Genomic DNA, 22,170 nt, shown 5'->3' with positions numbered 1-22,170 from the left:
TGGTTGTAAAATCTTGTCTCTTTTTAAAAATCGCCATTGTATCTAGATTCTAGAACCCATTTGCCTATGCCTCATGTTTTGAGATCATAAAAACTAGATGTGTGTAGGTATTTTCAGTCTGATTTTGATTATTTGATTAATAAATATTGCCCCCTGACCGATAAAACAGCAATTGTGATTTGATTACATGCAATGATTCGATCAAAGTATCTTCTTTCACAATCTTGTTTGTTATCAGAAAATGTATAATTAAGGAGACTAATTGAAAATTTTGGATACATCTCTAGTTGACTTACTGGGTACCAGGCTACTGTGTACTGATCGAGAACATTCTGTCGTGTCGCAATACTGACGTACTCACTTGACATTTGCGCCGATATTAGAAACCTAGCAGCGCATGTTATTCATAAAACAATAAATTAAAAACTTCTCCACTAAAGGTAGGTCGCTCAGTTCACAATTTGCTGCTCTACCTAATTAGAGCCAGTACTGTATGTAGTAAAGTAGTAAAGTACCAAGTGTGCTCAGTTCGCTGTTGTAGTCTTCTAAATTGCTCTACCAGTAGTCTGCTTCTCCTGACTTCCTGACTTATTATGTGCAGCTCAACTGTGTAATTGCTCTCTGTATACGTGTATACTGGCTGTATATACTACCTTGTGTACTTTGTTGTGTTGTTTGTTCTTTTGTTTATTGGTATATTCAGTGTAGTTAGTAGTGGCAAAGTAACATGAACGTGGAAATTTTATAAATTAATTGATTTATGATTTTTTAATAAAACACAATAGACATTTCATTTCAATTTCACAATTGAATATGTCTATGAATGATTTAATTTGTTATTTTGTTATGTTGTGTAATCAACAATTTGTGGCATTTAAACTGACAATTAGCAAGCTGTTCAAAACGACGTAGTTAGCGCGTGTAAGGGAAACGAAGCCTTGTATGTTCTACATCAATTGTCTTGCTGTTTTGGCACAAACAGTTTATTTATATCACATTATCACGTACTGCACTACAGTTTATTATTCAGATCTACTTGTTCAAATCTGTCGCCTATGTAGTATGTTGCTTGTCCTGGTAGTACCTACATCTCCAACTTGCAAATTAAACTGATAAAAAGCATACATTTGCAGATTAATTTACATTTGCAGATTAATTTACATTTGCAGATTAATTTACATTTGCAGATTAATTTACATTTGCAGATTAATTTCTAAAAGTATTCGCCAGTTTAACTCATCTAAAATTACCAGGATTTTATGATATAACAAAAATGTGAGATAATAAACGCTGAACAAATCTACATCTCAAGACTGCCGCTGTTTTTAGTACACGTGAGTTGAATTAATTTAGAATTAAAAATAACGGACAGATTATTTTATATACAAAAAAAAACCTGTGTTTACAGGGATTAGCTGTAAAGTAGCAGTTTGTTAGTTTAAAACACCCTACAGCAAGTAAATGTTAGTTGTTACATAACTGTATTTACGTATTTATAATACAGAAATTGTGTTGAAGATGTAGTTTAGGGTGTGGACTCATTGGCTGTGTGAGCTAATCATGTATTATAAATCAGATGGCTTGTTAAGGGTGTGTATAATGTATAAACTATAATCCCTATAATGTATTATAATGTATTCTACAATTGTATAATGTATATTATTACAGGAGGAGGGGTTATGGGCAGAGGGAAGTTGGTTACAACATGCTGCTGACACTACAAGGATTCTGGACCGTTGCTCTCTACTTCGGTCTATTAGGTACAGGCTGTTTGAACCTTAAAATAACATCATACTTTTAAATCGGAAATAAGTTTAGCTTCTGAAATGTTACTGTTTTTCCTGGAGTTTGACTATTAATTAAACTGGTACACCCTGTTTAACTTTAATAGTTTCTTAGTGTTACCAATGTTATCAACTGATGAAATCGGTGTCTGAGATTGTTTTCAGTTAGTTTCAGTTTGCTGACTTATACCTGTAATCTGAATGTTATAAATAAAATATGAGAAGAGATTGCTATTTTTAACTGATCTCATACACCTATTTAATGTGACAACACTATAAGTTATATTAGTTAAAAGTAAAGTATAACAATATAGTCCCTTATTTCCCAGGTATAATATGGTTACCACGTTACTACGTGATTCCGACCAAACTGAGGTTGTGGCCTTCTTACTGGCTGTATAGCACCTTCTCCACCAACACTCTGCCACCTCTCAGGTTAGTACTGTGTGGTTAGTACTGTGTGGTTAGTACTGTGTGGTTAGTACTGTGTGGTTAGTACTGTGTGGTTAGTACTGTGTGGTTAGTACTGTGTGGTTAGTACTGTGTGGTTAGTACTGTGTGGTTAGTACTGTGTGGTTAGTACTGTGTGGTTAATACTGTGTGGTTAATACTGTGTGGTTAGTACTGTGTGGTTAGTACTGTGTGGTTAGTACTGTGTGGTTAGTACTGTGTGGTTAGTACTGTGTGGTTAGTACTGTGTGGTTAGTACTGTGTGGTTAGTACTGTGTGGTTAATACTGTGTGGTTAGTACTGTGTGATTAGTACTGTGTGGTTAGTACTGTGTGGCTAGTACTGTGTGGTTAATACTGTGTGGTTAGTACTGTGTGGTTAGTACTGTGTGGTTAGTACTGTGTGGTTAGTACTGTGTGGTTAGTACTGTGTGATTAGTATGTGTGTTAGTGCTACGAATCTTATCTAAATAATTTGAAAATGTAGTAACTTAGTGACACATCAACGAATCGTATTAACATCGGTTGTTAAGTATTCTACCTACAAATTCATACAGTCTGTAGATATATATAGATAGATATATATAGATATATATAATATTCGTGTTGCGATGTGAATATTGTGTCTTAGTACCTACTCGAAATGATATGATGTACACTTGACTGTCTAGTGTAGACTGTAATGTTAACAGTGTAGAGTTAACAATGTACACACTGCATTACAGATAACTAGCTACACGCGTGTGTAATTACTCTACCAAACATATGTTATTTATAGCTGCTCAATGTAGGAAACAGCTAGTTAGCGATAGTCTGCGGATTGTTATGGAATGTTGCATGTAAGTATTATTATAGTATACAACAAGCTTTAACTGCTCACAGTTACTACATACTTAATTACTACTTATTAGACTGTGTTCCTAGTTGCTACATTTTATAATTTAAGTGAAAAATAGTACTGAGTCTAAGAATTATGGAATTAAAAGCGCCACTAAGTAAAACTTCTTGTCTGAGGTGAAGGATGTTAAGCTAAGTTTACCTGTCCCACCATTGAGAGGACCTATTATCAAACTGTCACATGTTACGTGCCTATACAAATCAAACTTAGATGCTTTATTTACTCTAATTTGTTGTATCTCCGTATTTTGTAAAGTTTCGTGTCAAGAAAACATGAAGGATGACGAAATAATGATTTTAGAGGGTTAAATAAGCCCTTCAGAAGGGAAATGTCGTAAAATTTGCTGCTGTATCTGTAATGGATATTCTAGAGGGTTTTTGTTGAGGGTTTTTTGGATGTTGTAAAGGGTTTTTTGGTTGTTTTTGTGGACTTATTTCCCGATTTTGGGGGACGATCTGGTAATATTTAACTCATATTATATCCTGTGCTGCTGAGATGCTTTGTTGCTTCATTCTTAGATGATAATGTATGTATAAAATAGTAGAATTGTAGCTTGTTACATAAAACATCAAGAAATACAACGTTTAGCGCAGTCCGGACGTGGTCACGCTGTTTCTTATTAATGCTTTTCATGCAAACAAGTTAAAACGAATCTTTTATGTCATGTATCCTGGGTTTATATTTTACCTGTCAAACCAGCTCTCATGTTATTATTCTTAACCAAACTGTTTTATTTGCCGAGTTAATTTAGCAGTTTTGCTTCTCACGATAAAGATCATCAACTATGGGAGAAGAACATCTTATAGATATAGAGGATGACAAGAACTCATCGCAAAAAGTTTCGGCAAGTTTCCATAAACGATATTTTATGATCGGCGACGATAATCGCTTATTGAGCGCTTTTTCGGCGCTTTTTTTTTAAAAAACCGTTTACAATCGCTTTTTTTACGATTATAAACGGTTCAAAAAAAATCGCTTATAATCGACTATAATTGGTGTCATAATTCAAAAAAGCGCTTTTTTGAATTTAAAAGCGCTTATAAGCGCTTTTAAGCGCTTACTAGCGTCGCTGAGCGATTTGAAAGCGGTTTTCCAGTAGGATTGTCGCCAAAAACGGGTGGATAAGCGGTTGGCCGGATAAGCGATTCGTGGGCGCTTTTTTGAACCATTTATAAGCGATTATAAGCGCTTATAATTGGGGTGCAATTTAGCTGTTTGTAAAGCGCAAATAAAGCGCTTACAAGCGCTTTTAAAATTGAGTCAGGAAAACGCTATATTACATCTTATAACCGCTTATAATCGATTATAAGCGTTTTTTTTAGAAATCGCTTATTACGGCTAATTCATCGCTATTTCACCGCTTTTACCGCTTTTCCTATCATCCATGGCCAGGTGAGCAGGAATTAAAAAGCGCTTATAAGCGCTTTTTCGATGCTGCCACTAACCTGGTCGGAACGGGGGAGTGCCCGGAATTAAAAAGCGCTCATAAGCGCTTTTTAAATGCTGCCCCTAACCTGGTCGGAACTGGAAATCAGAGTGCCCGCTTATAAGTGCTTTTCTGAGCAACCTGGGGTACACGGCAGAGTCAGAATTTAAAAGCGCTTATAGGCGCTTATGATCGCTTTTCTACCACTTTTCTTATCACCCATGGCATGGGTTGGCAAGAATTATAAAGCGCTTATAAGCGTTTTTCAATGCTGCCCCTTACCTGGTCGGAACGGGGGAGTGCCCGGAATAAAAAAGCGCTCATAAGCGCTTTTTAAATGCTGCCCCTAACCTGGTCGGAACTGGAAATCAGAGTGCCCGCTTATAAGTGCTTTTCTGAGCAACCTGGGGTGCACCGGCAGAGTCAGGATTAAAAAGCGCTTATGATCGCTTTTCTACCGCTTTTCCTATCACCCATGGCCTGGTTGGCAAGAATTATAAAGCACTTATAAGCGTTTTTTCAATGCTGCCCCTAACCTGTTCGGAACAGGGGTGTGCCCGGAATTAAAAAGCGCTTATAAACGATTTCTCAATTCTCTTCAACCTGGTCGGAACTGGAGAGTGCCCACTTGCATGTGCTTTTCTGAGCAACCTGGGGTGCACCGGCAGAGTCAGGATTTAAAAGCGCTTATAGGCGCTTATGATTGCTTTTCTACCGCTTTTCCCATCACCCATGGCCTGGTTGGCAAGAATTATAAAGCGCTTATAAGCGTTTTTTCAATGCTGCCCCAAACCTGGTCGGAACGGGGGAGTGCCTGGAATTAATAATCGCTTATAAGCGATTTCTCAATTCCCCTTAACCTGGTCGGAACTAGAAATCAGAGTGCCCGCTTATAAGTGCTTTTCTGTGCAACCTGGGGTGCACCGGCAGAGTCAGGATTTAATTAAGCGCTTATAGGCGCTTATGATCGCTTTTCTACCGCTTTTCCCATTACCCATGGCCTGGTTGGCAGGAATTTTAAGCGCTTTTTCAATGCTACCCCTAACCTGGTCGGAACGGGGGAGTGCCTGGAATTAATATGCGCTTATAAGCGATTTCTGAATTCCCCTTAACCTGGTCGGAACTGGAAATCAGAGTGCCCGCTTATAAGTTCTTTTCTGTGCAACCTGGGGTGCACCGGCAGAGTCAGGATTTAAAAGCGCTTATAGGCGCTTATGATCGCTTTTCTACCGCTTTTCCTATCGCCCATGGCCTGGTTGGCAGGAATTAGAAAGCGCTTATAAGCGCTTTTTCAATGCTGCCACTAACCTAGTCGCAACGGGGGTGTGCCCGGAATTAAAAGGCGCTTATAAACGATTTCTCAATTCTCTTCAACCTGGTCGGAACTGGAGAGTGCCCACTTGCATTTGCTTTTCTGAGCAACCTGGGGTGCACCGGCAGAGTCAGATCTTTATTCGTTTATTATGTTTATGAACATAATAGCCTGGGGTCCCCGGTCCCCAGGTAACTGGTTACTATGTGCTATGGATGACAACCTTTTGCTTTTTACCTAATTTGCACGTAGGCAGTCGTGCATACATACTAAATACAGAGTTATAATAATACAATAATAATTAAAAATGCTTTAAATTATGATAAAAATAGTATAGATTTTGGACGCTTTTAACGGGTGATACTCGTAATATATTTGTTTCAAATATTAGGACCGTCGACGATTGACGGATGTTACTCGTCTAAATTTCTTCGAAGTAGCACGCGCCGCTTTCTTCTCGAAGTCGATGGCAAGTGCTACGAAGTAGCGCGCGCCGGGCCAAATCATTAACAATGGTCAACGTCGACGAGTCCAACTCGGCGCGCGCCCTGGTAGGTTATTAACCTACAAGGACGCTTCAATTCCGAATCACCCCTCATGGCTGTATTATATATAGTTATAACCATAAGTTTGTGTGTTTATAACCATACAAGACGTATTTATACCATGCAAAACGTATTTATAAGCATGCAAGACACTTAATTGTCGCCGGTCTAATTGCTTATATTTGTGATAAATATTTTAAGAGTCTCACTTGACCATTGCATGTTACATGTTACTGGTCTGGCCCGACATAGCACGTGCCATCGTGGCATTTCGAGAAGAAAGCGGCGCGCGCTACTTTAGACGAGTAACATCCGTCAATTAAGAGTATCACCTGTTAACCATGGGTATTGGGTCTATTTGTATCATTCAGGTCGCGTCGTGACATAGTCATAAGTAAATTAAACAATTGCGCGGTAATCGGTAAACAAGCTGATATGCCCATTTTACAGCATGAACTATAACATGAGACAAAATAAAATATTGACTCACAATGCAATGTCAATCTTTCAATTCACAGCTTGGCGAGGCCCAGTCTAGTTGTGAATTTTTACCAAACTAGCGAAGCGCAATGTTGAATGTGATTGCGAGAATTGACGGGTGACACTCGTAAAATATTTGTTCCATATATTGGAGTCCAACTCGGCTTTTACTAATTCGCTCGCCCAAAAATTTCACGTGACTTTGGTTTTTATGGTTTTGCGGCCGTACAAAACGGTTTTACATAAATCCTAATCCCAACCCTAACCCTAACCATAATGCATAACCCCGAAGTTAACCATAACCCTTACCACAAGCCTAACCCTAACCCGGGCCCTAAACAATCGAATTCGTATTTTACTAGCCTGTCACGTGACCAAAACGGTTTTTTGCCCATAACTCTCCAGGGAAGCATTTTAACCCTACGTCATGGGGGTTGATTCGGAATCAGCGTCCAAAAATACACCGATATATTGGAGGACTTCGCCGCTTCGACGCGCCGCGCGAACTAGCATTCTTGCTTCGCATCGTCGATCGTTGAGCTCTGCTTGGCAGAGCAACGATCTCGATGGGTTGACATCGTCAACCAAACCGATATATATCACTTTCATGCCCCAAAGGGCCTTTTCACAAGAATTTCCTTAAAATTTGGGCGAGCGATTTAGTAGAAGCGGTAGAAAAGCGATCATAAGCGCCTATAAGCGCTTTTAAATCCTGATTCTGCCGGTGACTCAAGGTGCACAGAAAAGCACTTATAACTATAAGCGGGCACACTGATTTCCAGTTCTGACCAGGTTAAGGGGAATTGAGAAATTGCTTATAAGCGCAGCATTAAAAAAGCGCTAATGAGCGCTTTTTAATTACGGGCACTCCCCCGTTCCGACCAGGTTAGTGGCAGCATTGAAAAAGTGCTTATAAGCGCTTTCTAATTCTTGCCAACCAGGCCATGGGTGATAGGAAAAGCGGCAGAAAAGCGATCATAAGCGCTTTTAAATCCTGACTCTGCCGTGTACCCCAGGTTGCTCAGAAAAGCACTTATAAGCGGGCACTCTGATTTCCAGTTCCGACCAGGTTAGGGGCAGCATTTAAAAAGCGCTTATGAGCGCTTTTTAATTCCGGGCACTCCCCCGTTCCGACCAGGTTAGTGGCAGCATTGAAAAAGCGATCATAAGCGCTTTAAAATCCTGATTCTGCCGGTGACCCAAGGTTGCACAGAAAAGCACTTATAACTATAAGCGGCCACACTGATTTCCAGTTCTGACCAGGTTAAGGGGAATTGAGAAATCGCTTATAAGCGCAGCATTAAAAAAGCGCTAATGAGCGCTTTTTAATTCCGGGCACTCCCCCGTTCCGACCAGGTTAGTGGCAGCATTAAAGAAGCGCTTATAAGCGCTTTTTAATTCCGGGCACACCCCTGTTCCGAACAGGTTAGGGGCAGCATTGAAAAACGCTTATAAGCGCTTTATAATTCTTGCCAACCAGGCCATTGGTGATAGAAAAAGTGGTAGAAAAGCGATCATAAGCGCCTATAAGCGCTTTTAAATCCTGACTCTACCGGTGCACCCCAGGTTGCTCAGAAAAGCACATGCAAGTGGGCACTCTCCAGTTCCGACCAGGTTAAGGGGAATTGAGAAATCGCTTATAAGCGCTTTTAAATTCCGGGCACCACCCCGTTCCGACCAGGTTAGGGGCGGCATTGAAAAAGCGCTTATAAGCGCTTTTAAATTCCGGGCACTCCCCCGTTCCGACCAGCTAAGGGGCAGCATTGAAAAACGCTTATAAGCGCTTTATAATTCTTGCCAACCCATGCCATGGGTGATAGGAAAAGTGGTAGAAAAGCGATCATAAGCGCCTATAAGCGCTTTTAAATCCTGACTCTGCCGGTGCACCCCAGGTTGCTCAGAAAAGCACATGCCATGCAAGTTCCGACCAGGTTAAGGGGAATTGAGAAATCGCTTATAAGCGCTTTTAAATTCCGGGCACTACCCCGTTCCGACCAGGCTAGGGGCAGCATCGAAAAAGCGCTTATAAGCGCTTTTTAATTCCTGCTCACCTGGCCATGGATGATAGGAAAAGCGGTAAAAGCGGTGAAATAGCGATGAATTAGCCGTAATAAGCGATTTCTAAAAAAACGCTTATAATCGATTATAAGCGGTTATAAGATGTAATATAGCGTTTTCCTGACTCAATTTTAAAAGCGCTTATAAGCGCTTTATTTGCGCTTTACAAACAGCTAAATTGCACCCCAATTATAAGCGCTTATAATCGCTTATAAATGGTTCAAAAAAGCGCCCACGAATCGCTTATCCGGCCAACCGCTTATCCACCCGTTTTTGGCGACAATCCTACTGGAAAACCGCTTTCAAATCGCTCAGCGACGCTAGTAAGCGCTTAAAAGCGCTTATAAGCGCTTTTAAATTCATAAAAGCGCTTTTTTGAATTATGACACCAATTATAGTCGATTATAAGCGATTTTTTTTGAACCGTTTATAATCGTAAAAAAAGCGATTGTAAACGGTTTTTAAAAAAAAAAGCGCCGAAAAAGCGCTCAATAAGCGATTATCGTCGCCGATCATAAAATATCGTTTATGGAAACTTGCCAAAGTTTCGTGTCAAGAAAACATGAAGGATGACGAAGAAATGATTTTAGAGGGTGAAAAAGGCCCTTCAGAAGGAACATGTTGTAAAATATGCTGCTGTATCTGTAAAGGATGTGGCAGATGCTTTAGAGGGATTTGTTGTTGCTGTTGTGGACGAGTTTGTGGACGTTTGAGCTCTATTATTTTAACTATTATAGTTGTATATTTTATTCTGGCTTTTTATGGATTAGTTTAAAATATGGAACCCGTTCTTGATGTATGTAGCTTTACTCAATATTCTGAGTGTAGAACATTTTGTTGTTATTTTGTTGTTATTTTGTTATTATTTTGTTGTTATTTTGTTGATCTTGTCAGCTTGTTACGATACAATGAAATGAATAAAATAGTAGAAAATTTATAGCTTGTCACATCAAGAAATACAACGTTTAGTGCAGTCCGCACGTGGTCACGCTGTTTCTTATATTTTACCGGGGGTGATGCAACGTCAATTAATGTCAGTATTCCATAAAAACCCCAAACTGACATTGACATTAATTGACATTAATTGACATTAATTGACATTAATTGACATTAATTGACATTAATTGACATTAATTTGTCTAGAAATTTGAGATTATCATTATTCGATAAATATTCAAGATATTCACGTCTATGTAAGTTAGACCGGTTCAAAAAAACAAAATGTCCTTGAATAATTAGGAGTATGTTCTTATCTGTTGATCCTTAGGTTCAAAGACCACAAAACAAATTTCAGCTTTCAACTCTTCCATCTTCGGTCCACACCGGCCACGCCCATATTTTATTGGTTTCTTATACAGGTAAAATATCTAGAATCGGTTTTTTTAGTATGAAGGAGTAATGTTAGCTGTTTAAGATTCATTATTCAAATATAAATGTCATGAAGGCATTTCGTTTAATGTGGGTTTTAAGTTCTAATGATGTTGAGAACCACGCCCTTGGATGGCCACGCCCATTTAAGAAAATTAAATTTCGGGAAACCGTATTATTTTAGTTTTATTGTTTAATGATCTGAATTTTTTTCACATTTCACATTTCCATATGTGATAGTAGTGAATAAATTGATGATATTTATATCATCAATTTATTCACTACTATCGTTTATAAACGTTCTAAAGTGATAAAAATATGGTAGAACTACATAATCTCTGGTCGAAAAATATCGTGTCAATTAATGTCAGTATTCCAAAATTTTGCAAAACTGACATTGACATTAATTGACATTAATTGACATTAATTGACATTAATTGACGTTGCATTCCCCCCATTTTACCTGTCAAACCAGCTCTCATGTTATTATTCTAAATCAAACTGTTTTATTTGCCGAGTTAATTTATCAGTTTTGCTTCTCACGATAAAGATCATCAACTATGAATGAGGGAGAAGAACATCTTATAGAGGATGTTATAGATGTTATAGAGGATGACAAGAACTCATCGCAAAGGAAATGTTGTAAAATATGCTGCTGTATCTGTAAAGGATGTGGCAGATGCTTTAGAGGGATTTGTGATTGCTGTTGTGGACTTTGTGCCAGAGTTTGTGGTTGTTTGAGCTCTATCGTGTCATGTATTGCTAATATTCCATGCTTCTTCCTAGTTCTCGTCATTATTGTAATTATTATAGTTGTATATTTTTTTCTGGATAGATTTGGATTAATTTAAAATATGGAACCCGTTCTTGATGTATATTGTATGTAGCTTCACTCAATATTCTGAGTGTAGAACAGTTTGTTGTTATTTTGTTGTAATATTTTAGATCTTGTTACATCCTTGTTACGATACCATGAAATGAATCGGAAAGTGAACAGTGCAGACGCAATTATAATTTTTTTCCGTGTCTTTTCAAGAGTTAGAATTTAAAATGAGAAGAACACTGTCAAAACACATGTGCAAAGAAGAGCTGGTCATATTTGTTACTAATTTTAACTGCTACAGCTGTTAATTAAGCTTGTCAAGGTTTGTGTGTTTAATGCTGTACTCCTCTGTAGAGATCCTCCACCCAGAGGAAGAGGGAACTCACGTGACTTACACCGTTAATACAGATGGTAAATGGAGATGTTCTAGTTGGAAGAAGAGTCAAGAACATAACTCAGAAGGAACACATTGTTGTGGAGGGTTGTTTTGTAAGAAACTGGGGGATGTTGTAAGAGTTGCTGCGGAGGGTGCTGTAAATGCTACGAAGGTGTTGCACAGTGTATTGTTAGGATATTGCCAGTCTTAGCTGCACTTGCTGTCCTTTACTTCTTCTATTTCAACTTTTCCAGATGATATAGTCAGACAACATTGCAGAACTTAGTGGAATGTTGGGATTTTATGTACATCATATTATGCTTTAAATACATGTTTTAAGAGAACAAATTTTGTTTACGAGGAGAGCCTTACTGGCCTTAGTAAAAGGCCAGTAAGTGCCGAAACGTCAGGTACACATGTCCGTATTATTTTCCACTTTTGTTATCACATTTGCCTAGTTTCATTTTGTTTTTGTACTTTGACTGTCGAGAGCCGTGATGCTCCTCCAAACTAACAAAATCGTTACGAGGAGAGGAAAGTTGTCGAAGTTTTTATTACTTTATTCGCTTGTTTAGTTTGGTATTGCCCCGTTCGAGTATAAAAACAAATATTGTAAAACTAATTGTCGTTGATAAACTTCATATTATCAAAAATAAATAAAATAATTAATTTAACAAGTACATGAACAGTTGCTAATTGTAATGCGAGGGTTATAAGTATAACGATATTCCAACCTGTTCTGTTGTTGGTGGCGGAAGGGGCTCAGGGGTTTAAATTCTGGGGCCTTTTCGGGAAAATCCTAAAATATCCAAAATTTTGTACGCCCAATATTCTCAGAATTGTGCTCGTTGTTGGTTTTAGAGAATCTTAATCATTTTATGGTGGATACCACAATGGGCTTCTTGAACAGCCTAGAGATTTATCTGGCTTGAAATAGTGAAATAAAACGTTAGTTCCCGATTTTGGGGGACGATCTGGTAATATTTAACTCATATTATATCCTGTGCTGCTGAGATGCTTTGTTGCTTCATTCTTAAATGATAATGTCTGTATAAAATAATAGAATTGTAGCTTGTTACATAAAACATCAAGAAATACAACGTTTAGTGCAGTCCGCACGTGGTCACGCTGTTTCTTATATTTTACCTGTCAAACCAGCTCTCATGTTATTATTCTAAATCAAACTGTTTTATTTGCCGAGTTAATTTATCAGTTTTGCTTCTCACGATAAAGATCATCAACTATGAAGGAGGAAGAAGAACATCTTATAGAGGATGACAAGAACTCATCGCAAAAAGTTTCGTGTCAAGAAAACATGAAGGATGACGAATTAATGATTTTAGAGGGTGAAAAAGGCCCTTCAGAAGGGAAATGTTGTAAAATATGCTGCTGTATCTGTAAAGGATGTGGCAGATGCTTTAGAGGGATTTGTGATTGCTGTTGTGGACTTTGTGCCAGAGTTTGTGGTTGTTTGAGCTCTATCGTGTCATGTATTGCTAAAGTTTTTTGTTCTCCATGCTTCTTCCTAGTTCTCGTCATTATTGTAATTATTATAGTTGTATATATTTTTCTGGCTAGATTTGGATTAGTTTAAAATATGGAACCCGTTCTTGATGTATGTAGCTTCACTCAATATTCTGAGTGTAGAACATTTTGTTGTTATATTTTTGATCTTGTTACATCCTTGTTACGATACAATGAAATGAATCGGAAAGTGAACAGTGCAGACGCAATTATAATTTTTTTCCGTGTCTTGTCAAGAGTTAGAATTTAAAATGAGAAGAACACTGTCAAAACACATGTGCAAAGAAGAGCTGGTCATATTTGTTACTAATTTTAACTGCTACAGCTGTTAATTAAGCTTGTCAAGGTTTGTGTGTTTAATGCTGTACTCCTCTGTAGAGATCCTCCACCCAGAGGAAGAGGGAACTCACGTGACTTACACCGTTAATACAGATGGTAAATGGAGATGTTCTAGTTGGAAGAAGAGTCAAGAACAAAACTCAGAAGGAACACATTGTTGTGGAGGGTTGTTTTGTAAGAAACTGGGGGGATGTTGTAAAAGTTGCTGCGGAGGGTGCTGTAAATGCTACGAAGGTGTTGCACAGTGTATTGTTAGGATATTGCCAGTCTTAGCTGCACTTGCTGTCCTTTACTTCTTCTATTTCAACTTCTCCAGATGATATAGTCAGACAACATTGCAGAACTTTGTGGAATGTTGGGATTTTATGTACATCATATTATGTTTTAAATACATGTTTTAAGAGAACAAATTTTGTTTACGAGGAGAGGAAAGTTGTCGAAGTTTTTATTACTTTATTCGCTTGTTTAGTTTGGTATTGCCCCGTTCGAGTATAAAAACAAATATTGTAAAACTAATTGTCGTTGATAGACTTCATATTATCAAAAAATAAGTAAAATAATTAATTAAACAAGTACATGAACAGTGGCTAATTGTAATGCGAGGGTTATATATAGTAAGATAGCGATATTCCAACCTGTTCTATTGTTGGTGGCGGAAGGGGCTCAGGGGTTTAAATTCTGGGGACCTTCCGGGAAAATCCTAAAATATCCAAAATTTTGTACGCCCAATATACTTAGAATTGTGCTCGTTGTTGGTTTTGGAGAATCTTAATAATTCTATGGTGGATACCACAATGGGCTTCCTGGACAGCCTAGAGATTTATCTGGCTTGAAATAATGAAATAAAACGTCTGTATATATCAGATCCATATTTTTACACATTAATAAACAAATTGAGTTTCATCGAATTGATATCAATTTGTAGAAACCCAACTCCTAGAAAAGCGCATCCCAAATCTCAATCTCTGTATTTACACATACTCTACTCACTAGTAGCTCAATAGTTTACTCAGTGTGACTGCCAACTTAAAATGTGGAGCTGTCAACAGATAATATTATTATTATGGTATCGGATAGTATCACACACACGCAAATACCTAGCAGCACTGTTACCATGGCACCAGCATGATCGTGATTTAAGGGTTTGTGTTCTACCGGCTAATTTAAGTTGATGTGATAGCTTCCCTCAGAATATATGATTACCTGATAGCGAATTATTGTTTAATCAGTTACCTAATCGCTTGAACTCGTGTCACGTTGAAACTCCAGCTTCGCCTAGAGTTATGTGTGCAAAAGTTATTTTAGGAATTCGGGCATATAACGTCGCGCGCGATGTGTTTTGAATGATAAAAGCTAATTTGAAATGCTGCGCGCTTGCGTGGCAACTGAATCATTTTGGACTTGAGCCAAATAGCTGTTTACATGTTTATATTTAGCATATTCATCAGTCAAGCTTGGCCAGACAGTGATATAAACTTACCGACTGATTACATGTGACTAATTATTATTCATTAACACTCCCACTTAACATTTCAGTTCAGCCTACGATAAGAGGACCTACAATTCTCGGAACTATTCTCTCAACATAGACTATAAACACGAGTGTTTCACCTGTCAAGTGAATATGAAACCAAAACACTGCAGTTCTCTAATGTACAGTGATGCTATATTTGACTCCATACACACTTCCGACAGTTACGATGTGTACACATATGAGAACTACCCGTGTTACCAGCGTCTAGCTAAACAGGGCCAATGTGTTGTGGACAATGTTAACTATAACGTCGTGTTCAGTGGGGCAGCGTGCACATTGTGCTCTATCTGCCACAAGAACACAATGTTCAACACCTCTCACAGAACACAGTACGGTAAATACTACTACACGCCAAGATTCTCGATCAGTCTGGGAAACAGCAAACACGGAACTAAAAACATCCTCCATTGCCTCAACAAGCTGGTCCAACTAAGATTTTACAACAAAAACCAATTCTGCGACGAACTACAACAACACTTATCAGTGTACAAACAAGATAAAACGACCGTGTTCACGGGCTGTTCGAGCTTCTGTAGTGACAGTTCAAGTGTGGTCCACAGAGAGTTGTACAGTACAGAGTTAGGAGTGTATCTGATAATGTTAGCTGTTATTGGGCTGTGTATTGTGGGCGTTATCTTCTGTGTGGGATATGTTCTGTCACTCTACAGGGAACTGGGCATTCTTAATCTAGAATGGTAAGTTTCACATTTTAGTTAAGTTACACATTTTAGAACAAATCTATTCGGTATTCGAATAGCAAAATAGCAAATTAGCAAGTAAGCAGATGATGATGAGATTTTGTGTTAAATTCCACCCAAAACATACTTTTGAATTCGTGAAAACTTTCGTCATGAACAGCTCAAAAATAAGCAATAATCCCCTCAGGAACAGTTCACAGACCTGTCCTATCTGCATGGATAAGTTATACCGGCTAACCCGCATCAGTAAGCTACACTGTGGTCACATGTTCTGTAGGGGCTGTCTGAATCAGTGGTTGCACGTGTTCTGTCACGTGACCTGCCCCCTCTGTAGGCAGCCTGTAGATCCTAACGCTCCTCCCCTCTCTACTCGGGACAACTCTCCTCAACTTCTTATGTTGTCAGATACCCCTCATTCAGTGAGTTAGATTCCTCTTTCTCTGTTTTATCATAGCAGATATCAGTTATATTATAGCTGTTATATTATAGCTGTTATATTATATCTGTTGTAGTATAGCTGTTATATTATAGCAGAGATTAGATATGCTCGCCAGATTTTTCACCCAAAGCAGCAATAATAAACTCCGCCGAAGTAAGAAGTAAGAAAGTATGACACTCTCAGAATGTCAGAATGTGAGTGATAACATTTGTTAAATTATCCTTCTCCCTAAGTTGAATAATCTAACTTATGTCCCACTCTTCCAGGAGAGTGAAGAGGAAAGTATAGCGGGATCAGAAAACTCCCATCACAGTACTCTAAACTCCTCCATAATGCAGTCCATCTACAACATGGGACGGAATGTGGTCGCCGGCTGGTCTTCTCAACCAGCGTCTCACAACAGCTCTCCGTTCGACTTGTAAGTGTGAACTTAAATAAGTAGTTAATTAATTGCTTTGCATGTTATGTACTGACTAGTAAGGAATCGTTTACATATTATGAAAGCTAGACCCTCTCCCCTAGGGGAGAGGGTCCCCTGCAAGCCAAATAGAAATTGTACATAGGCGATATCTTTTCTAAACCCCTCCCACTCCAAACCCCTCCCACGCCAAACCCCTCCCACACCAAACCCCTCCCCCTCCTAGACTGGCTTACATAAATAACATGCTCCCAGTTTATGAACTTTAAAATATCTTAATTGGTTAAATTGGCTGCTAGGTCTCCTGAGCCAGTAACTACCTTGCTATACGACCTGTAAGTGTTCAAAACATTTGATCTAAAGTGATCTGGGTTGCTGACTACTAATCATTTAATGAAACTTTCACTTCTTATTTTTCATTTCTTACTTTTTTGTTGTTAATTTTGTCTCATATTTTAACTCACGATTTATGATTTACTTCTTTATTGAAATGAAATTTTCTACTGTGTTAAGGAATTTTCAGCATCTCTACAATTGGCCATTGGGAACAATAGAAACTTCAAGTTGATTCCCCAAATTATGTTATAACTCGTTAAAATAATTGGTTATATATATGGATTGTGAAATAGAGAGTGGTTTTACAAAATGAGTACTCAATTCAATTTATTACGTCTTAATTATTTAGAAGATTTAATTTCATGAACACAAGTAATATCAAAATATCACGCTTTCAATAAATAAACATTGGAATCAATATTAGATAGAAATTCAGCAATATTAACGTCAAATGTTAACGATATCAGACAAATTTGCAGCTATTAAAAGATGGATGGCTGATTTTGTAGTTGTCTTAATCGCTTCCTCTATTTTAGGTCTGCTGCTGCTCACGTTTTGGGCTAATGTTTCCACTGTCCCCTCATGATATCTTTCTTCATAACATACAGTTCGATTATCAGCTTGCATCCTAGATAAGAATGCCTGTAGCCCTATCTTTAGCACGTCTGTTCTGAAACCACATTACAACTACATTACTAGCCACGTTTAGCCGGGACAGAATGCTGGCTTTCAGGGTCGGGTTCAGGAACTTGTGTTCCTCGTACACTCCCTCCAGTATAGCAATCTCTGCAGGACTGAAAACCGTCCTCTTCCTTCGCCATCTCTTCTTCTGCTTGCTTGTCGTGTCCTCAGAAAACAAGCACCTCTTCTTTTGCTTGCTGGTTTTATCGTCTGTTGTGTAACAATTGACTTGCTCGGTAAAAGTGCTGTCTTCTGTTGTATAATCCCTGTCCATGTAATTGTAGTAGGGTTGAGGAGGGTGGGACCAAGTTGTGGTGTTATCCTGTGTGTCCTGTGATCCTCCTGTTGATCCCTGCTTCCCCGTCATGTCACCCTCCATCCAAACAGGCTCAGTCAGCATAGCTCGTAGACCGGAGTGTTTCTCGGGGGTCACGTGACCAATGCTTTGCAGATTAACCCTGTCTGCCCACGTGTCGTACTTCAAATCACCATGTCTCCAGGGCACCTTGTCCTCTTTACACCTTGTGGGGAATGTGCAGGTAGATTTGTCATACCATGTGTTTTCAGAGATATTTTCTTTTAAGCTTGGGTTCAGTGGGACGCAGTCTGGTATGATCTGTGGGTTGGTGGTGTAATGGCAGTGATCTCTGGCTCGCGGTCGAGGGGTAGCGAGTTCGAGCCCCTTCTGCGCTGTTTCGGGTTGTGGAGGGAAGAAGAGTTCCTCCAGGAGGCATAGTGGGATATTTTCTGACAATAAATCAGGAACTTCTAGTCCGGGTGAAACTTCTAGTAGAGTGGGTGCTGGGAAGATGTATAGGTTGTTTATCAGCGGTATTTCGTCCCTCAGCTTCAAGAGAGATGGTTCCTCAAGGTCACCCTCTGTTTTTATTGCTCTACTCAGCTGCTCCGCCAGACCGGTAGGTCCCTCTGAAACACTCAAACAAAACTCGTCCTGGTCAGATATTTCCCCCAACAACATAACAACAATTCTATGACAAATAGAAGTAGAAACTGATCACTTTAAACTACTAACTGTTAATCTGCTCCAAGTATCCGACCCCTTATATCTGCTCTGCTGCTCAGTAAGTTTTCAGACTACCTCATGACTGTCTGACTTACGCGTGTTCTTCGTTATTGAGATCACGTGACTTAGGTATGAGGTCACGTGAACACAATTGTCCATAACTGGAAGAAGTGGAAGTGGAAACTCGAGATCTTGCCGCAAACAAGGTTCCATTCATAACTGACCTGGAACATTGTTTGAAACGTGGGTTCCGTGATAAGAGAAAGTAATTCGAGTTAACTAATAACATAGCTTGTGCAGTAGTTTCAATGTCAGCATGGCAACAAGCTTGTTACCAAGGGAACTTGGAAGTATTGCGGCTGACAGTATAGGTAATCTTTAATTGATATCTCAGGTTTAGTTTAGTAGACTGGAAATTGACTTGAAGTGGGCCACATATTGTCAGTCAAATTATCAATTGAGGTTAACAGTGCTCGAAATTAATGGTGAAACTCAAGTTAACTATATGATTCTGTATATCCTTTCTACCAAGAAGTTTGCTGGTATTTTACACTCACTAGCAGGAACCCGTCTGACCCTAAAGTGGTGTCAAGACTCAAGAGACTAAAATGATTTTTACCTATTTAATTCGCGTTTTTTACACCACTTGGGGGTCCAAATTTTGGGCACTAAAATCCTTATTTCTTGGCCAATTTTTTATTATGTCATGCTGATTTGAAGGCCATTAAGGCATTTGACCCAGTCAAAAAAGTTTCAGTTTTATATCTTTTACGGTTTTTGCGTAACGACGTGTTAAAGTTGATGCCGTGGTGTCAGTAAAATGGCACGGATAAACAATAAACATATATCGTCTCGCTTTATATATAGTTAGATAATGGTGTTGTCTAACCCTTCCAGTTCTTGTCGTATTACCAAATCATTAATACATATTACGTTCATCTTGGTATTATCTATAATTATATAACTATTAAAAACTGTAATTATCTTCTAGATCCCGAGATTCCACCACCTCCTTGATAAATGAAGGTGAGAGGGTGGATATTCTGAACCACTCCTTTGACCCGGGAGTTGCGGAGGCGCTCAGTGCAACCTCAATATCTGAACCCATTCCTTTACCTTACTACCCACTCCGGTACAACACTGACCACTCCAATTCTGTCGTAAGTAATGAAGCTATGTTGAACATATGCGTTTCTCTTCTGCATACAATATACATTGTCGGTTTATTTGGAAAGTATTATATCGTATATATTATATATTATATTAATATTATATTATATCGCACTTGTATGTTATAATTTTGAAAAGTTAGAGCATTTAAAGATAATATTTGTTGATGAGGTAGGTCTGATAAATCTCCTCCTAACAGGTAGTGCCCTACTCCACTACTGCTCTAAACTCCAGCCCCTGCTCCTCCAACCTCCTCCTCCCTCCTCCCTTCTTCCGTCCCACCCCACACACTGCCCTTTTCTCCGGACTTAGTTTCCATGACAACGCTCAGGACTCAGCACACAGTGACACGGAACTGTTCGGACCCAGTTCACGACTCCAAAACAGGATTGCCAGGAAAATCAACAGGCTGAAGAACAGACGACTAGGTGTTCGGATTAGAACTAGAAGTCAGTTTATATTAATTTATTATAATATAATATGTATCATATATGTATATTATTTTTGGTTGGATTATCCGATTTATCCAGTGATATATTTATGCGATATATGTATATATGATTGTAAAGGTTTATTTGGCCGAAAATTCAGATTAGTTGCGTGCTTCATTGACACGTCTGTGGTTAACTAATTTCTTAACTAATTTCTGTTCTCCATTTATAATAGAGAACAGATATGTGCTCAGATATGTACTCAATAAATGTAAAACTTTTACAGTGTTGTTATTAGTTTAAAACTATAAATATTATTACTCTGTTTTTCTCTCGCTTTAATTTCCATCTCTCTCCAGGAGCGCAGTCAACATCCGATCTTACGTCAATGACGTCACAGTCTGAGAGCGAGGTTGACGTTTTGTGATACCAGAAGATCAAACTTCAATCCCCACTCATCAGACATTTACCTGGGGACCCCAGGCTATAATGTTCATAAACATATTGATATACCGAATAGAGATTCGGCGGAATGACAGGCTGAGCGCCGCACAGTAAATCAGACATCTGTACCAGCGTCTTTTAATAGGAGCGTCGTCATAATTATCCGCATTATGTCTGGCTGAGCTGTTCGTCAAAACTAAAACTGCAAGTGGGGACCACTTCTTTAATAAGAGAAATAACTCATTTTAACTTGGCATGAAACTATCAGACGTTCTAAGTTTGAGGGATTATTATAATTTAATAAACATTACGCAATGAGTTATTTTCTAGGATAAATTTAATAATTCGGATGTAAATTACTATAAGTATACTAGACATGAATTTGTGATAAAATTTGATTTTAATTTCTTTTACTCTACTTGATGTTATATTATCCGTTTTGGATTTGAAATTGCTGAATTTAATATTTTGGTTGTACTTAAGTTCTTAATATGTTGTTACTAAATTCTTGATAAATTTCATTTTGAAAATGGAAAAACCTGTTCACTTTCAAGTCTTAAGCTTGCGAGGCACTTGTTATGTTTACTTCAAAACTAAATTGTTATCAATGTATGTAATAAGAGCGTCAACTTGTGGGTGAACATTTTATGTCTCGCAAACCCCGACATATTATACACCTTAGGGAAAATCTCATTGAGTAGAGACAGAGTCACCTGGTGGCTGCTCCGAGCGAAAGTTATTAACCCGCCACCTCTATTTCTAAGTCGCCCACAAAACGCCGGCTTTTTAAACAATTCGCTCGCCCAAAACTATCAAGTGACTTTGGTTTGGGGTCGTTCACATATTACGTAATCATTTTTTGGAACCTCGGCGGTTTTTGCGCCCGCCGAAGCCCGGCGGGCGCGCGCTACTGCAAGCACAAGGGCTCTGGATCGGATAGAGCAAGTTTAACTGGTTTTGAAATGATAAGAGAAATGACTGAGTTTCCCCGGGTAAAATCACGAAAAACATTGTCGTTTGACTTTGATTCACGATGTCAATCCTTCGCAGCTCGGTGAGGCACAGTGGTGCATCTCGCCGATCTACCGAAGTGTGGTTGCGAGAAGCATTATTTGATGCGCGCGCGACCCAGTAGTGCATCGCGCTACAATCACCATAGTGAATTACGACCGTGGGGGTCACAACGTAATACAAAAATTCACTGTGCAGTGTGCATGCTAGTAGAGGCTCTTACGGGCAAAAAGACGTGTTTTCTGCTACGAGTTTAGAGACCTAACCGCTAATTGGACACAATAGTATGATGTCTAAGGATCGATAATATGTTAAGAAGTATAAATTTGGCCTTATTAGTCACGTGCTATACCAATGCGCGTTTTAAACTTTGACAGTCTATTACTCTAAGGCAAATAAAGTAATTATATCCATATTTTGTCAGCAATAAGATCACATTATTTTCTATTTAGTGTGAAAATATGAGCTAGAACGGACATAATCTCGCTGAGTTATAGCTGTTTGAAATTTATGATGAACGCGCGGGTGCCAATTGATAACAACTAAATGCTTTTGCGCGTAGTGCGCGTCGAAAATTTGGCAAAAACGCTTGCGGAGTGACA

General features: G+C 38.7%; 2 protein-coding genes across 3 annotated transcripts; one reads left to right on the top strand and one right to left on the bottom strand.

The window, feature by feature from the left end:
• The first annotated feature begins 1,251 nt into the window (after positions 1-1,251).
• Positions 1,252-21,062, top strand: LOC134822669 (uncharacterized). 2 transcript variants are annotated; one of them, XM_063833861.1, is made up of 10 exons: positions 1,252-1,334; positions 1,669-1,760; positions 2,114-2,219; positions 14,919-15,611; positions 15,802-16,033; positions 16,320-16,471; positions 16,771-16,806; positions 19,504-19,672; positions 19,882-20,131; positions 20,473-21,062. In XM_063833861.1, the coding sequence occupies exons 2-10, from the start codon at positions 1,706-1,708 to the stop codon at positions 20,538-20,540; spliced, it is 1,761 nt and encodes a 586-aa protein (XP_063689931.1). In that variant the 5' UTR covers positions 1,252-1,334; positions 1,669-1,705; the 3' UTR covers positions 20,541-21,062. The 2 variants fall into 2 exon arrangements, with proteins under 2 accessions (XP_063689931.1, XP_063689932.1); XM_063833862.1 differs by lacking the exon at positions 16,771-16,806.
• LOC134822670 (uncharacterized) lies at positions 17,044-18,519 on the bottom strand. Its single transcript, XM_063833863.1, has one exon. It carries the CDS (start codon positions 18,465-18,467, stop codon positions 17,436-17,438), a length of 1,032 nt encoding a protein of 343 aa, XP_063689933.1. The 5' UTR covers positions 18,468-18,519; the 3' UTR covers positions 17,044-17,435.
• Positions 21,063-22,170: the final 1,108 nt, after the last annotated feature.

Source organism: Bolinopsis microptera, chromosome 11 (assembly GCF_026151205.1).
Source record: "Bolinopsis microptera isolate Bmic1 chromosome 11, MBARI_Bmic_1.0, whole genome shotgun sequence".
NCBI lineage: Eukaryota > Metazoa > Ctenophora > Tentaculata > Lobata > Bolinopsidae > Bolinopsis > Bolinopsis microptera.
This window is presented reverse-complemented; position numbering and strand designations above follow the sequence as displayed.